Source organism: Dermacentor albipictus, chromosome 2 (assembly GCF_038994185.2).
Source record: "Dermacentor albipictus isolate Rhodes 1998 colony chromosome 2, USDA_Dalb.pri_finalv2, whole genome shotgun sequence".
In the NCBI taxonomy this organism is placed as follows: Eukaryota; Metazoa; Arthropoda; class Arachnida; order Ixodida; family Ixodidae; genus Dermacentor; species Dermacentor albipictus.
This window is the reverse complement of record NC_091822.1, coordinates 76,699,096-76,717,509: the sequence shown is the minus strand read 5'-3', so window position 1 is coordinate 76,717,509 and position 18,414 is coordinate 76,699,096. Positions and strand designations below refer to the sequence as shown.

The 18,414-nt window shown below is 44.5% G+C and overlaps 1 protein-coding gene across 1 annotated transcript; it reads left to right on the top strand.

Moving 5' to 3' along the window:
* The first annotated feature begins 6 nt into the window (after positions 1-6).
* Positions 7-14,372, top strand: LOC135913102 (techylectin-5A-like). Its single transcript, XM_065445763.2, has 6 exons — positions 7-206; positions 4,196-4,365; positions 5,004-5,146; positions 6,114-6,219; positions 8,775-8,942; positions 11,317-14,372. The coding sequence occupies exons 2-6, from the start codon at positions 4,224-4,226 to the stop codon at positions 11,502-11,504; spliced, it is 747 nt and encodes a 248-aa protein (XP_065301835.1). The 5' UTR covers positions 7-206; positions 4,196-4,223; the 3' UTR covers positions 11,505-14,372.
* Positions 14,373-18,414: the final 4,042 nt, after the last annotated feature.

Here is an 18,414-nt window from a genome sequence, read left to right as displayed (position 1 = left end):
TCGTTGGCAGACACACGAGAAGGCTCATGTTTTCCTGCGGATTGCGAAACATACGCAGGTTCATTGGTGCATTTGCGAGCTTGGGAACAACCTGCGCATGAAGATAAATCTGCACACATTGCCCCCACAGCAAAGAAGTGTGCGTTGCTGCCCTGACAGCCGTCCTATGTTATAGCGGATTCGTTAAGCATTTGGAAGATTAATCCGTGAGTAGATAACATTTGCTGTTTTTCAATTGCCATAACCGAAATGTGCTTGAGAATTTCAAACAGCATATGCACTTTAAGGCCATTTTCGCGGTCGCACGGTTTGGTTAACGTCCTATGTCGCGATAAAATGCTTTCCTAATATAGGGCACAGATAAACGACGCGAAATCTTTATATGGCTATGACTCTGCTATAAGTTCCCTTATAATCGTTTGGCGCTGAGTGGTCGTTTCCCATCAAGCCTAAGCAATGAAAAGAAAGGAGTATATATGGATAAATTTCTACTGTTCTAATGTTCTAAGATGCTGCAGGTCAGTGTCGGAAACATCAAACAGTCCGAGCCAGTGAAATACTTTAACATTTGACATAACGTGATGTAAAACGGGTTTTCCCATTTGAAAACGTATATGGGTGTGCGCGAATACCAAAATTTTTCGCTATATATGAAATGGAAAGAGAGTGTGACTTGTATTTGATTCCACGATTTATTATGGAAAGTAGTCGACTATCCTAAATGATAAAAAATCCCGACATTCGATAAGTATATCACAAATCTGCTATGTGTTTTCAATGTTATAAGGTCATGCAAGAAGTAAGAATTGCTGATGCAGTGTACAAAGGACAAGACCAAAGCGAGCAGAGACATTAGCCTCTTCGCTGCTATACTGCAGTGAAGACGCTAATGTGCGGGCGCGCCAGTTCATCGCAGATGGCGAAGAAAAATTTATTTCTGCATCATATTTCCCGCTCGTTAAGTAAGCCTCTTTCATTTTATGCGGCCTACAATTTTCAGGTAAGTATTACTTGGTCAATTTTACCATATTTGTATTCAATTTCAACGATTTACCGTGCAGGTAAACTTTTCCTCAGCACTTATTACAATGCTCTATTAGGTGCACCTGAGGACATGCTCTTTGCTTCATGGCTGTCATGGTTATGGTGAACAACCTACAATAACTTTTCATTAGCAACACGCCGCGGTGGCGTAAAGGCTGTCGTGTTGCGCAGCTAATCACGAGGTCGCGGGATCAACTCGCGGCTGCAGCGGCCGCATTTCGATGGGGCGACATGTAAAAACGCAGTGTCCGGTTTATTGGGTGCAGATTATTGGTCCACACCTCGTCAAAGTTAATCCGGAGTTACCCACTAAGGCGTGACTCATAATGAAATCGTAGTTTTGGCATGTAAACCCTCAGAATTCTTCAACTTTCATTAGCAAATGTTACACGATCAGAAATGCACATTTGTGCGTCAACAAAATATTTTGAGCGGGTAAGACCTTTGTGCTCTAAAAGCGCACATGTCTAGAGAAATAAGTTTTCTTCTGTTTTAAAGGTAATGCGTTATGTTAACAATCTATGAAGACAGGGTCGAACGGTGCGCTTACTCGTTGGCCGAGGAAACTGGGAAATATTTCTTTGTAAATTAGGACAACCAGGTGTGGGAAGTCGTGACATGATCTGTCTCCAGTATCTTTATCGGGGTGTTGGGCCGAATCCAGGCGAACGCGAGCCCGGCTCACTGATGTCAGGGTGCTTAGTTGTTCTCTTTGCCTGACACCTGGCTAGAGTGCTGAGAGCATGCCACGGCGCGGGTTCGTCGTTTTAGGGCCTGGATATGACGACTCGCCATAGGGCCCCTTCTTTCCCGAGAAAGCCGGAGTGTGCACAAGCTATCGCTAGATGCAGTGGGCAGGTGTGCACTTTGTTTTTGAAAAGCTGACATGCTCGTGCATCGATTTTATTCGGGGGGCAATCGTGTGTGTTACCTTTAGGCAGTCCGAGTCGAGTCTGTTGAAGAGAATGAACTGTTAAAGATGCTCGGGAGGTGAAAGCTGGGAGTAGGGTAGCGCTCTGGTTGCGCACGGCTTCTTTGCGCAAAGAGCACGGAGAAAGCAAGTACGTCTGTACCAGGTTCGTTACGTTAAGCGAACAGAGGGAGGTGTGAAAGTCACCTGCGGTGGATACGCCATGAGTCGGGCTTGTTCGTTGCTTTTGCGTGTCGGCATCAGCCTTCGTGGATGAGGCATGTTTACACTATTGATTAGAATTCTAGTTTGCCTTGCAAGCACTGCCATGAGTTGCCGACATTTGCGTGTGGCATCACACGTGTCACGAAAAGAGGGGCTGATGCGCATTTAGTGGTGCTTTCGTGTTACCATGATTAAATGCCATGGACGCGAATAATGCTCCAGACGGCGAGTTAGTAAAGTCTGAGTGATGCGTCTTCGGACATCGCTCCTCTGTGGCACTGCTACGGGGTTCTGAAAGGCGGTGCAGGTTGGAGCCATCGCAATCGATTCATGCTGCTCTGTGAGCTCTGATGGGAGTGCGACACGAAGGATAACGTGGTTGATGCGAGAAACTATCAAAACTTGTGCCTCGAGATTGTGATGCCAGCCCATCTCTTTGCAGGTACAGCGTGAGTGCTGTTGATAGTCGCCAATATCGCATTTATAAATGCAGTCGCCAGAGGGGCTTGATGGCAAGTCGACTGAAGGAGAGGATGGGAGGCCGAGGGAAGGAACGGAGAACGCTTCTGAAACTCCGTCGCTCTCGCCTGCGGCATGGACTTGAATGCCCTCAGCGTCCATGAGACAGACGGCACAGCCCAAACCGCGGAGTGCAGCTTGGCAGGCGGCGTGGTGTGCCGGAGTACGCACTCATCTAGTGTTGGGAGGTCGACCGTGCCTCGGCACCAGTGTTGAGGAGGTATCATTCCTTGGTCATGCGGTCCGCGACGTGCGAAAGGCGGCATGACGCAGGATCTATGGCTCCGACCACCTTCAGTGCATTACCAGACACTATGAGCGCACCGACGTCGATGATCATGTAGGCTCCGAATCGCTCATGAGTCTAAGGATTCGGAGGAGGACACACTCAAGATCATGCTCACCTGCTGCGGCAGTGACGGCAAGAAGATTTCGCAAGATATCGATCTGTCCAGCGAAGCAGTAGAGCCTCCGATTAGATCCATGATGCGACGCAGAAGATCCATAGGTTTTCAGTCACAGATTTCATTCGCGGTTAACAGTTACTGAAACTGACGCTGTTATGACTTCGGTTGTGCAGTGTATGCGTTCCGGCTTACGATGGCCATGCAGGCGGAGAGCGGAGAATATTCCTGACAATTTCAATAACAGCAGATGACAGCTCGCCGATGAAGTGGTTGTATCATGGTGTTTCTGACATCAAACGGTGTCGGCGGAAAAGCGGCTGGACGCTGTAAAACTACAGTTAGAGTCAGACTGCCAGAACACTGGTAACTTAAGAGCAGCAAGGACCGCCTCGGTTGCTGTGGCGTCCTCCATTGTAGCGTTGTCGGTGTCAGTCTCCATGTTTTCAGGAGTGCTTAGGCCTCGATGCATGATCAGGTTGCCGGCCACCAGAAGACCCGAGAATATCTGGTGTGAGCACGCACAGGAACGCGGCGCGCTGCTATTCGGCGTCTGGGAGTCGGCACTTGTGGGGTGCTTGGTTCGGAACGTTGCATATATAGAAGCGTCCGACTTCACCATTTGTTGGAAAGTGTGAAGTGCTATTTTTCCAACGCATTTTTGGAGTGGTCGCCCGAATGTAGCCCACTGCGAACCCGGTTCGCCGATGTTATGATGCACCGTTGTTAACCTCGCTTGATAACAGGGAAGCACGTCACGGCGCCGCTACATCGTCTTCTGCCTGGCTATGACAGCTCCCCTTTCAGAATGCCTTTTAAATGTTTCACATAATGCGTTAGTAGAATGAGTAAACTTTGCATCTGCAACAAAGAAATTAATGTAATTATTTTTAGCTAAGGGAGATGATAGTTTCATCGTGTGTGTAGGTAATAACATGTACAGTTTAAATTCACTGTTTTTTAGTTCTTTGGTCTAGTCTAACCAAGATAGATGTACATAAAGAAATACCGCATGGAGGTCCGTTGACCTGTTGCTTCCTGAATGGTGGTAACACTGGTGAACTCCTCACACTTGCAATACTTTCTTTCACAGTTTCAAAGTACTACGTGCATCAGTCAAGATGGAAAGATACGTTGCCTTTTTGTTCGTGTTTGTCACCACTTCCGCCGTCACCGTGCAGTCAGCAGAAGTTCTGAAGCCATCCATCGAGCAAGCGGAGAAACGCGTACAGGAGCTCAGCCGGCTCTTGTACGACATTAAAAGTAAGAATGACTTTTTACCTTCTTGCAGCATCGCTCAAATTTGCGCGTATGGAAGTCTATCAAGACCTTATCATGAGATTGTACTGTATCGCCCCATTATCTCTGCGTGTCCTCATCCTGGGCCCAGCCAACCAAGTCTATATTGCCATGCTTTGGAAACGAACAGAGACAAGAAATCTGAACAAAGTTGTGTACCGAAACATCACTACACCCTGAATACACGGGCCAAGATTAAACCGCAGTCGTCTAGCATGCAACTCTAAGACCACCGTTAGCGGTGGTTACGATAAACGTGCCGCTAAGTTTAATGCAGGTGCAACATTTACTTGCGTTCATAAAAGAATTTAAAAAATTGTTGATTTCTTCGCTAAACAATAAAAAGCTTGAGTGGGCAACATGTCCAACTCCACAGCACTTTAAGAAAGCAGCAGACAACTGTTTTCATGTGGTTTCATCACTAGATTGTTTTATTTGTGTGTGGCGAACAAAATTCAGCCGATGATCTGCGAAACTGTTTGGAATAATTGCATCTAGTTCTCATTTTCTGTACTACTTAGCAACTTTCCTCCTTAAATAGTTAGTCATAACAAAATGTTTCTCTCTATCTAAGTCTCTGACAAATTTTATCTTTCCTTCAGATACCATTCAGCCTCGGCATTGCAGCGATCTTTTGCATGCTGGTCAAACGAAGAGTGGCGTTTACACAGTGTTCCATAAGGCCGCGGGACCTTCGGGGCAGAGCGTCTACTGTGAAATGAAAACAGACGGCGGTGGTTGGACGGTGAGGTGACTTGCTCTTAATAGGGTTTTTCCGCACAAAATACAAATTGCACAGCTTGAGGGTGTGTCTCTTTATTTTTTGTCTTAAATAAATAACGCCCCACTACATATGCTATGCAGGCAGTGGGTTTCAATGTCAATACTGGTATACAATATGAAAATTATCGCATATTACAACACCAATGCAAATACGAAAACCCGTGTGTCTCACGACAAGAAACTTGCACTCGTTGATTATACAATAAATATGTGTGAAGAGAAATCCCTGCAACTGCGCACCTTGAATTATACAGAGAGTTGGCGTTACTGTTACCCATGGCAAGTTTCACCCTACTTTTGTCATGCGTAGGCATTTAGTTTACTAAAACTAAATGCTGACGTGGATTTTAATAAAATGTTTAGTGCACCTCGCAATATCTCCATTGAATGTATCCCATAACCAAGTGCGTGCACATAACAATCGCTCACAAACGTTCACACCAAGAAGGTATACAAAGATATATTTCGCACTCAAACGATTCATATACTCTGTTTGCTACGCCGCAAATATCAATTGGTTAAGAGCTGGCTGTTTCCATTCACTTGTAGACATTTCGTTCCACAACTCGTCAAATGTGTCATCTGCTTTTTCGCAATCTCCGTGCGGCTGGCGTCGTGGCAAGCGCTATTTGGTGGTTCCGTGTCCTGTGGGAGTATTACGACACTTATTTAACTGCCTTATTGGTAATGGAGCTAGAATGAGACATCGCACGTATAAAACCATTCATAATTCTTTAAAAAGTGCACGATTTCACGTCGACGTGTAATGTAGATGGCAAAGGGTCCTGATGAGTTCGTTCAACCAGCAGCTTTGAATTTGTTTTCAATTGAACTCACATCATAAAGAGAAAATCGCCTGTCGTTTATGGTGTGGCATGGCATGGAATGTGGCAGTTTGCGCCAATCTATGAGGGAATTTCTTAACGCAGGTGATACAAAGGCGAGGACAGTTTGGAAACAGCGTCTACCATTTCTATCGAAACTGGACAGAATATGCCAATGGCTTTGGTGATCCTGCTCAGGAGTACTGGATAGGTAAGTCGGCCCAAATGAGCGCCTGGGAAAACTGACGTTCACTTCCTAACATCACTCAGCACGGTATTGTGTAGTAAGGATGAAAATGTTTTACAGTTTCCATATATAAAGTAACATCTCCTGAAGCGATGCTTCCTCATAAACTGGGCTATTATGGACTACATTGTAACCTGCACATAGACAGAGAAAGAATAATTATTCTGTAGCTTTAATGGTTACCTTTCGGCTTTCTGAAACAATGTGCTTTCAGCAACACCTACTTTATGTATATTGGGTGCTTTTCTTTACGTAAAACAATTTTTCAGCAACTGCTTGTGGCAAATAGTACAGGTGTAAATCTCGAACTAAATTACTCGAGGAGGAGTTCATTAGGAGTAATCGAAATGCTTGTTAGAATAAATAAACAAATCACACATATCAGCTTTTTTTATATCTACTTCCCGGCACTTACTTTTCTCTGCGTATTGCAGCTAGTGAGCGTGCACGACATATCGACATAGAATGAACTCTTAGGATGGAACCGCCAAAACACGAGGAAGTACGCTGTCATCTTTAAAACCGAAAACCTTTTCAAACAAGGTCACTCTTCCGAAACATAATTTTTTAAACTGAAGCCCATTATGTTAGGCTGGCATATTGCGGTGAAGTTGATCCCTTGATCACCCGGTAGCCGCAGGGGCAATTCCAAGGTTTGTGGGTGTGCAAGTCGCGGTGACGTCACCTCAGTGTCAAATCTAGCCGGGTGTCTAAGCGAAACGATTACGCACAGTCATAAATTTATGGTAAGAAAGCTAACAGCGCTCCTTCCGAAATATTGGCAGAGTAGAGTGCGCAATTAGGGTGGCAAACGAAGCGAAATTTTACTGTAGTAGTCGTGCCATAAAAAAAGCTCAAAGCGGCGCGGATGAATGTACTGGGAAGAACTCACCCCGAATCAAACGGGCATATATATAAAATGTCATATATATGAATTGTAGGTGTGCTGACGAAAACGACGCAATTTTAAAGAGGCACAGCAAAAAAAAAATCCGGCATATACAATCTCAAAATTACTCTCGGGGTTAATGCGATTAGCATTTAAGGGATGTAACCACACACATCGTTTTGTCACCTCCGAAAGGCCTCTTGTATGAGAGTGCACTCCCGCCAGATTTTTTTTTCGCACTTCCCTCTGCACTGGCCGCGCCAACTAGCGGCGCCACCGGGAAGCCTGCGTTTGATGCGTGGCTCAATTTAAACGACGCAGTTTCGATTTCGCTAAGCAACAGATATATTTGGGGGAATATTCTTTTTTTTGTGATTTATCAGCGGCACATAACCAATGACCTATCTTGGCGCGAAATAATTATGATTTAATAGTGGCCCATATACATTGGATCATAAAACAATTACCGAATCGGGCGTGAATCAGGCTTATTTTTACAGTCCCAGCGGCAGATATGCAGCGACCTCTGTGGGTCACTGACATGCTGCAAACTGAGTGAGGTTCCCAGTCAGTGGTAATCGCACTGAAGCCGTGCTCGGTTGAACTGCACGTCAGCCTCCGTTTCTCTAAAGGAGAAATCAAAGCTGCTGACGCCGAAAGCAGATGTCTTCATTAAAGAATATATATATATATATATATACATATATATATATATATATATATATATATATATATATATATATATTAGACCGTTTCTTTTTAATGAAAATATCCGAAGCCACATAATTGTTTATATTGCTTCAAATGATCTTGAGCGGCACGCTTAGTACGCCAACTCTTCTGCCTCCGGTCACCTGCAACCTGCAGAGAAAGCGCAACAAGTTCGTTTTCGTTAACAGGCATCTCAGGTTGTATCTTTTGTTCCCTAAGCCTTAATCACGGCAATTATGAACTGATATATATGTACCTGCGTGCACATAACGCTTGAGAATAAACTTACCTGACTAGCAACCTTTGTTCCTTTGTTTTTGTCTTGCTCAACTGAGAAAGCAACCATAAAAACATGAGTATATGTAGATTCTTTTGCGGGAGATGGCAGAAAGAAAGAAAGGTATATTTGTAAACTAGAAAATAATCCCGCCAGTTAACCTACAAAGCCCTCATGTCTCAATTTCTTAGCTTGCCTTAGTATTAGTTTCCTTTGCGTGCTGAGATGCAGTAGTCACCAAAATGCCATATAATGGCTATAGCTATGGATGATCTATGGCTCATGGAAATCGCTGTCGTCAGCGCAAAAGAAGTGGTTTCTGGCTCTATTCCTGTATAGGTAACATAAAATTTGTCTTTAGCTTGTGTTGCGTGAGCGCAGTTGCAGTAGACAGCGTAGCTTTACCAGGCCAAGAATTTTAGTTAAATTTCAGAAAATAATCAGTGATACCTAAAGAACCAATGTAGATATTTATAGATACATGTTCCAGTTCGCAAACACAAACGCACAAAAATGCATTATTTGCGGTAATATACATATATTTGTACAACCAGTCACAAAATTTGTGTTCTGTTTATTGAATTTTGTGCACCCTGAGATTTCATAGCCTTCGCACAGAGCATCGAAACGTTGTGTTTGCAGGAAACAATGCTTTGCACGCGTTGACGTCCGGCGATGAAGACATGTCTCTTCGGGTGGTGCTGAAGAATAACACAGAAGATAGTGTTTCCGTCGACTTCGAAAGCATTCGCGTCGGCAATGAAGACGACCTATACAGGCTGCACATGGGAAAGCTGCTTGGCCCAGAAGGTAGGTCTAATTCATGTGCCGTTTGTTCGAAGCTGTAAGTCGGACCGTAAATGCTAATAGCGGAGGTTATTGGGAATACCGAGATACACAGAGTATCCAGGATGCATAAACCATGACAGACATTACCGAAACATTTTCATTACCCCTTTCAGAAACCCTTGTCTTTGGTGGGCTGCCAAAGGCCCGTCGCAACGGCACTGCTATATCAGCCATTAGTTTTATACAGCAGTGGCTCCATGTTTTCGTCATCTATTTACTTAGCCTATTCTTTCTCACTGCTTGACGGCGGCCACTGGCGAAGATCTACGATTACCGCATGCTTGCGTCAAAACACTTCCTTCAGTGCCTGCCAATTTTATTCCGCCAAATACAATTCGGCCCGCCACAGTATTTATTGCTCCTTGAAACCCACAGTATAAGCCTCACAGCTTACGGACTATATACTTCTGATCAACACATTACGCACCCTGCGGGACTGTTAGCGTTATTCTAACCTCTGGAATTAAATTTAAAGTAGGTGTTTTCAGCCCACGGTCAGCTTTCACTCATAATAATGGCCATATTACAGAAAAGCATTCTACAGCACATTGGTACAGTTTTCAATAAAAAAAAAGCTAGGAGCGCTGAAGTAGAAGAGCAAGAAGTTCTTGCACAAGAAAAAAAATACTGACCCATCCCGCTGTATGAAAGAGGATTACCAGCGAAGCTCTTTAGCACACAAGACAGAGATGACACATAATGTTGAAGAAAGGTACAAACACTTTCATTGTCTTTAATGGTTTCTCTTGTAGTAGCATGATAATCGAGTGTTCTTGCGCATTCTCAGCTTCGGAATGCGTCGTCTTCTATGGCGTGCCGCATACGCTCGGCGTTTTCTCCACAATCTTCGGTGGTGTTTGTCGGCTGCCGGCGCCGTTGACAATCCTATTGCTGTCCTCGTGGTCCTTCCACGAAGGCACGTAAGACGTTGCCCTTCGGGAGTACAAACTATCCTCGCCCTCCAAAGCCTACCGCGGAAAACGAATGGAATGCACTGCTCGGGAGCTGCCGGTTTTATTACATGTTGTTCTCCAGCGCTGACGACTACGGCCACCTCGGGGAGCAGGAGGCAGTGGCGTAGCTAGGTCGTCTGGCACCCGGGGCCCATAGGTCTTCTGTCCCCCCCCCCCCCCGGGTGTAACCGGCGGAAAGAGGGGTGTCTTCAGACGTATATGACACCCCCCCCCCCTCCGCTGGCCCCTTGCACCCGGGGCCCACGGCCCTCCGGCCCCCCCTGTTGCTACGCCACTGACAGGAGGGAACTAGTCATGAGCATGATGGGAGCGCGGACAAAGAGAGGGCAGTGCGCGCCTAGACATGGCCGAGGCCAGTCTTACACCACTATATTGTAATAGTGTGGAATAACTGAAGATGTGGTGTCTGGCTATGCGTAGCCTTGCCATATCAACTGCAGGAGACAAAATAAATACGCTCCGCGGCGGTATCCATTGCTTACAGATGTATGAGCCATTGCTTGCGCGGATATGAGCCATTCATAATAAAAGTTTCCGACATGATCCTATGTATGCTGTATGCGTGATTAGAAAGAATGTAAGCACTGTGCGCTTCACTTTGCTGAGTGCTTGTAGCCTCTGTGTTTATCTGGCGTTTCAATTTTGATTGCTTACAGGGGTATGAGTCAGTGATGATGGTGGTTTTTTGTTGACGAACACAAAAAATATACGGAAACCTAAACATATACAGCTTCACTGTAAATAATGGAGTCTCCTCAGGACAATCCGCCACATCAACACAGCATACGTGGAATCAGTAGAATGTTTCTTATTATTTATGCCTCTGAGTAAAAAGCATACTGTTAATAACAGATGCTGCAATGCTAAAGCATAATTAAAGAAAACTTCCTCCGCCTTTCGAATTAGCGTCTGCAAAATATTTTAAGGTAGAACCATCGGTATTCATGAATATGTAGGTTAGCGCTTCAAACAACGCGCTTTTGTGACAAACGAGGCCAACCCAAAATCTATACCAACAGCAATAAAACCTCATTAATGCACTTAGTCTGCCTCCAGGTGCTGAGCATACACTGCCCGTGAAATTGTATCCATTTACGAAATCACAGCAATGTGTATTGTTTCTTATAGGAATGCATGATAGATGACTTCAGGACCGATTATTCTTGGAATAACGTTGCCGTCAATTTTCCCAGTACTAAAGCTATGTTCTTAAAAATATTTTCTTGCTCGTACGCTGCATAATTTTGCCACAATTATAGGTCGGGCGGTCATGATGGCTTGGAATGAAATACATCTTTTGCTTCATTAGAACGACTTGAAATCTGACTGTTTTATTCACCAATCTTCTTCCTCCCTCCCAGGCTGGGACGCAATGGTTCACGCCAACGGTCACCACTTCTCCACCTTTGACCGCGACAACGATTCTGGTCCTGCCAACTGTGCGGTCATGTACCGAGGTGGTTGGTGGTACAGTCAGTGCCACGCGGCGAACCTTAACGGGCTCAACCTGAATGGACCGCATGACAGCTACGCAGACGGAATCGAGTAAAGCGTGAGAGGCCAACCAGGGCGTCTGTACCATTATTCTTATCCCGCTGTTGAAATCATGATTCGGCCTGCCGGGTCCTTGCTTGACCGCCGAAGCCAGCTCCTGTCTCTCCCGTTATCCTAAATTTAGATGGCGCACATTGGCGAACAAACGCCTGACGTTGTGCGGCAGCTCACCGACACAGTCACCTGTATAACTGTTATAAGCAGTCCGTGATACAGTGTAACGAATACTTACGACCGGCGTCAGGGCCACTGTCACTGTGATGGGCACAGCACTGAATAGCTTAAAGTTGCTCCTGAATATGTTCTGCAGGTAAACTTCAAGGGAATGCACTTGACGTGAGTTTTCTTTTTCACGCGATGTATCATTGTGCATAACTGCACACAGAAAAAGTTCTTCATAACACTTTACCGTCTTTAGTTCATGAAAGTTGCTTTATGGCATAATTGCAACCAATGTTGCAGCAGATGGGCAATGACTGTGAGATTAGTTTGTCAGATAAATATGGACAGACATCGAACGTAACCCATGATATAACACCCTTCCAAAGATATCACAGAACAATAAAACCTACTATAGGACAAGGTCGAAACATGTGGATGCTGACTTGCTCCACTTTCCATAGGGTAGTTAATTTGTAATGGAGCAACCTATCGCACGAGAATTATCCATGCAGTGAAGGAAGACACAATGCACTTGCTTGGAACTACATTTAACTCCCGAGCATGCTTGCATGAAAACGCTGATATATAAGTCGCCTTTGTTGCCCTCTTGCCGTCTACATCTCTCATACCACCCTTGACAATGCTGGTGCTAAGCCACAGCGAGCTTTATTTGTCAAGGAAGGGAAGGCCTGTCACGTACGAGCACTGGTATTCATTAATAAACATCACTTACGCACACAAATCCAACGAAAGACAAAGGGCGTCCAACAGGGACAAGCATAAAGTTCCAACTGACAAGGTTTGTCTCAAGTGCACTTCTGCGTCGCGTATGTCACGCGTGCGCTGCTCTCAGGCGATGAAGCACCCACTAGGCCATAGTGATTTTTTGTGCTACTCAGTCTTCTATATCAACACAGCCATCATGCGGCTAAATGCGTGTTATTGCTTAGTAAGAAAGCCTGTAATTTCCATTGCGATGAAACATATGTTCATCAATAAAAACAAAATAGCCATTAAAAGCCCAGAAGACAAGAAAGACATTAAGAGGAGAGCTCGTACTGACGAGCTCCCTGTCTTCGTTTTCAGGGCTCATTTCTTTACGTTTATTACTACGATTTATACTGTCTTTCAAATCACACTCATGATCATCAACATCATCAGCCTAAGGTATGCACATACATATACGAGGAAGGCCTCTCTAAGTGATCTCCAACTAAATCCCTCTTCGGTCAGCTTGCTCCGCTGATATTATTATTTGTAATTTATTCACACTACCTATTTACCATCCCTTGTCACCATTTCTCTCGATTTAAAAGATCATCTCGTTGTATGTTCTCCGAAATACATTGTCTGCACAACTACAGTACTTCCTTCTAAACTTAAATATGCTACCTGCTACCCCTTTTGCTTTCTAATAGGCATGGCACTATTCGTGGAAGTTAACGTTACTCCTAAGATTTTTTTGTTTCACCGCAGATTGCGCGGTAATTATTTTTTCAAACTATTGTTAAAGTATACAAAGAAGGCGATCATATGATGCGTACAAGTGGGGATATAGAGCCTATCATGCCATCAAAAAACTTGGTTTCCTTATCATACAGAGCGATTGAAGCCTGGCAGGCACGTGGGCCTGGAGTTAACATGTCTAAAGCAAGCTTCTACAATCTCCCGGTTCATTTGGTTTCTATTTTTTACTGTATTTCAGTTTTTTGAAACAAAGGTCTTCAAGCGCCAATTCTGCAATGCGCGGCTATATTTGAGCCGCGCAATGAGTAGATGTTCAGCTGAGATTTTTAAGTTTTGCAACAGCTAAGTACTCTAAAGGAGTCTGGCTTTCCAAACCCCAAGGTTTTGCCAATTTGTGAAGCGATCGTAAAGAAAATATAAAAGCGGGATCAGCCGAGCAGCAGATCGAAACGGGAAGAAAGTATTCGCTCTTTCCCTATGTACATCAAATAGGTTTAAATAGAGACAGCTATGATGTACGGTGTTGATGTTGTTGCTTTCGCTAAGAATTCGTTATACAAGACATGCACTATTGTTAACAGGCCTAGGTGCGCGTCCAATGCCATTTGCAATTTGTGAACCCAGTCGCATATCTCAGCCAAAATTCTATCTATAAGGTAACCATGTTTTCTGATGATGAGATAGGCTGACACCATTTCACCACTTATACGCATCCCATGATTCCATTCCGCGTATATTTGATCCCTTGATTGAAATAAATAAACCAGTTGTCAGTCTGCCCTCGTATCGTCCGCTTCCTTTGTTCGCGCGAGTTGCGCTGCCCGTAGGAACATCTGCAGCTACCAATTCGCCCAGCTTGCTTTGTTCATGTTTTTAACTTGCTCCGAAGTTTCTTTATTCTCTTGCATATGTCAGGCACTTGGGATATTAACTTTAGAATGTTATGCTTGTACACGTTTCTTTCAAAGATTATGAGAACCCGAGAAATATCAGAATTAACACATGGTGCGTCGCTATCCGAAGGACCTTTACATGCATGAAATAACAAGAAAGATTGAACTGCGTCGGTATGTAGCACTTCGTACTAAAGTTTAGGGTATTTATCTTCGCCTGAAAAATTTTGGACAGTGTTACTTGGCCTACCACCTTTCTATGGCGGTATCCGATGTATTTATAACCTGAATAAAGTTGTGAATTGAAGGTACGCTGCAAATAAATACTTTTGGAGTGACGACTGCTAAGTAGTGAGTGCTTTCTTTTCCGTTACTTCTACATTTCAGGCTCGTAAGCGCATACAAGTAACTTGGTCCGACAAATTGCATTGTTAAGAAACAACTCTCTCCGTAACGCCTAGCTCTCAAGAAGCACATACTTTCACGATTCATGAGTGAAAAAAAATCAGGCGTCGGTTTACGTGATCGAAATGCAACTGCTCTGTAGAGTGTCTATCCTGCAACATCCACAAGAGACAGCCCGAGATTTCTTTTAGCGCGCTCTTTGCGATCGGTACTAGCTGCTTGGCACCACATGCCTGGGCTATACGGGGTCTTTACGTTTATGCTTTGAGGAAGTTTTAAAAACCACCCATGGAGAAATTGTTCTTGTACTCATTGAACTGAATTAACCAAAAAGACGGATATTCTTTGCGCTAGAAATCAATACACCTCTTCTAGTAGATAAAAATATCCTCCTATTACTTTCTGAATTAGCTTAAAGCACATATTGCAATTTACGAAATGTAGCCCGTGAGTATGCAAAGCGTATCCTATTTTGAATGAATTTCCGAAATGACACCAGGTTAGAGACATACGCCAGTAAACTCATAGTAAAGCAAAATTGTGCTATTGTTCCACTTACTTTTTTCTTAATGCTATTTTAGGCACTAATGCACAGAAGTAACTGGAACGCCCATGTCTCTCGGCCCACGCTTTGGGAAATAATTTCTCGAAACTGGTGTCAACCTGTAGGTAAATTTCAAGTGTGTACGTCTTGCAAATTTACCGGCTAGAATTCGCAAATGTGGAAATATGAGCTGAACATATGTGGCCGTAAAACTTTGACATAGGGAGATAGCGCATTCTTGCATAAGAACGCAGCGCGACTGAGACAAGGACAAGAAGAAACGCACAGCTACGATTGTCAATCTAGTTTCGAATAATACTGCTCAAGGACCAGAATTATGCGACCTGCCGCACGCAGTTATTACAGGTTCCCGAAAACTTAGAAATGTTTACCTTGTATGTTGAACCGGTAGCTTTCACGATTTATCTCCCGTCGAAGTAAGCCACAAGTTGACATAAACCTTCTTATTTTGAACACAGCATGATCGGGGAAATTTATTTCAACATTATTTTTTGTTTGTTGACAGCTCAAAGGCAATTATGAAGCACTTAAGGGCGTTCTTTATTTCAACCAAATGAGCCTACGAACTGAGAGATAGGAGTCCTTCCGTAGGTCTGGGTTATCAAGTAAAGAAATTGTGTATGTTTTTTATTACCATGCCTAATTAGGAATAATGATCACCTTAGTGAAACACGACGTCTCACACTCACTGTTATGTATGTCAGGCACTCATATTTTGCGTCACAGCTCGCAAGTTTCCGGGAGGTAGCACGTCTGCTGGGAACGTCGCCCTGACGTTACACTTGAAGCAGGGGTTCAATTCTTTTGCAAACATAATTCTGGTACTTTGTCACACAGGGACATAATGTTCCGCTGAGCCTCAACTGCGGCTACACTTAGCGTTTTATCTCCTTCGGTACAGGTGGCCGGTCCTGCATAGCCTTCAGGAAACGTCTTATAGCTTAGGATAACCCCTCATAGGAGGAATTGAAGTGGGCCTCAAGGTAAGTTTTCTTTTTCCGCCTATCTGTGAAACGTCAAAAAGGCTTTGCAAAAGTCTCGTACCTCCCAAGAATATATCACAAAAGGATTTTCAAAAAGACCTAGTACGAGTGTAGACGCCAGGACAGCAGTATTTAATTACCTTTCATATTCGGTCCTCAACGCTGTTCTTTCCCAAGGAGTCTGGCGACGCCGGTAGCGGCGCATCGCCTATGGCGTTGCGTTTCTTGGCTTCACTGTTGTGTTTCTTTATGCAGATAATTTAGTCGTGTACGTTGGGACTCTCACCCTTCTTTTGAAGAAAACATTTTAGGCACGTGGAGAAGAGTTGACCATCACCAACGCACATTAACATCACTCTTGAACTTTTTATGTGAGACTGCCTTAGACGATCGTCCCTAAGAAACCTGTGACGTGAATGCAGTGTGAAATATTTTTGTGCAATGATGTTTTGCGTGGATAAGATTACCCCTGCGTGTAGTGTGCCTAAAGCGCACATCCGTGTATTGCACAGTCTGTATGTAGCAGTTCATTCCATACCATAACAGAATCACCTGCCACCTACCGATCCCTGTATGTCCTACTTTCCCTTAATGGCATGGGGATTAGCACGCTAGGTACACGCTCTTCTGGCCGTCTTTTCCTCTCTCCACTTAAATCTACTACTCCTCTTCCTCCTCCTCCTTCTTCTTCCAGCCGGAATGGACGGACGCTGTGGGCCACGCATAATTCCAGCTGCTGTTACTCTAGTAACGTTGGTTTCATTGCTTTGCTTTGCTACACTGTACTTTGCTACACTGTACTAGATGGCTGTGCCTGGCTAAATTTTCTCTTATCGAGAGGCATGGATGGCACGTTTCATTTCAAACTTATCACTTTGTTAACCACACAATGTACAGGCTAAAATGAAACGTCACCTTTGTGTTAGTTCGCTCGTTCAAATACGTCATCAGTGGCACGTCGGCTCAACGATGAATGACCCTTTGCCGACTCGTGTCGAAAGAATCCTTAGGGATTCTTTCGACACGAGTTTCGGCACTGACGGCGACGCATTTCGAAGATGTTCAACTCCTGAAGCATAGGGCCTGTTCCCGCCGGATGCGGGCGCTGCGAGTCGCTGTAACTGTCGCGCCATCTGCAGGATCACGCAACATCACGAGGTTTCCCGAATGTAAGGCGAATGTTGCCGATCGAACCAGTGACCTCAAGGTATTGACTTGCCACAAAGCTACCGTGGCGGGTACGCAAGCTCTGATTTCATGTGCAGCCACTCCCTTAGGGTCATATACACAATACGGTAGCTAAATGCGGCTTAGCCGCACCTTCTATGTCAGTCGCCCGGTTGATGAATTTGCATGGTGTTTATTTTTCATAAATTTAGTAAGACACAGTAGGGCTAGGCTATGACGTCTGTCATTTTATTTATTCTAAACCTGCTGGCACGTCGTTGTCTTCGTTCAGAAACTCTCTATCTTCTTTACAACGTCCGCGAACACTCCACCTTCTTTGAAGACTCATCGCTCCCGGAATTACACATAAAGACGTTTCCAATTGCAGCAAACTCGAGCACGCCGTCATCGTTGACGTAACCAGCTTTATTGAGAACATCTTTTTGCACTACAGTGTACATCACGCGATATGTTCCCATCTACGACTACTTCGTACACGGAATACTTTTTCTGGCGAGTACTACATCGTTCAGCTGCACGCGAGGTATCCGCTTGTTGTGGTGGCGGTCGAAATATATCTTGATATCTTCCCAATATCGCTGGTATGCTTCAACAGTTTTCCGCTTTGGCGCAATTTCAGGCGGTCACCAATGCTGAGCTGTTGATCAGTAAGAGCACCGGTGCCTTTCCAGACGCTGCGAAATACAGGCAACAGCCGATGGCCGCAGTGTGCGACCGATTGTGATGAGCTACAGCGGCCTCCAAGCAGCACTTCTATTCGTCTTTGAAATTGGTTATCTAGAAATAAACTGTTTCAAGTCTCATATGAATCTTTCAGCTATGCCATTTCCTGAAGAATGGTAGGGTGCACATCGCCGCAAGACGACTGCTCATTCTTTCGCCTACTCATGCGAACGCTGGCTTACAAGTTCTGGTCCATTGTCTGTTATTACTACTTCAGTATTCTTAAACATTTCTTGGCTCAAAAGGGCAAACACAATCATTGCGTCTTCCCACGAAGTGGCGGTACTCATCGAGAACAAAGGCTCCCTTTCCCCATCAAACGAGATCACGAAATACTAACTTTTTAATCTCAGGGTTTACGGTTTGCCGCATCCTAAACTAAACAGCGCTCAGGCACTTACTATACGCTTATTACATACCGGTTCTTATCCTTGCCCATGCAGGCTGAACATGTGTTATCTTGAGACATATACAGAACCTTATTGCCAGGTTTGTGGATTGCTCTGGTTTTGGGGCAGA

Excerpts from the sequence above, each read along its gene's own strand:
- LOC135913102 (XM_065445763.2), top strand. The coding sequence starts at position 4,224 with ATGGAAAGATACGTTGCCTTTTTGTTCGTGTTTGTCACCACTTCCGCC. Across the intron at positions 6,220-8,774 it reads TGCTCAGGAGTACTGGATAG|GAAACAATGCTTTGCACGCG; the intron begins GTAAGTCGGCCC and ends TTGTGTTTGCAG. Across the intron at positions 8,943-11,316 it reads AAAGCTGCTTGGCCCAGAAG|GCTGGGACGCAATGGTTCAC; the intron begins GTAGGTCTAATT and ends CCTCCCTCCCAG.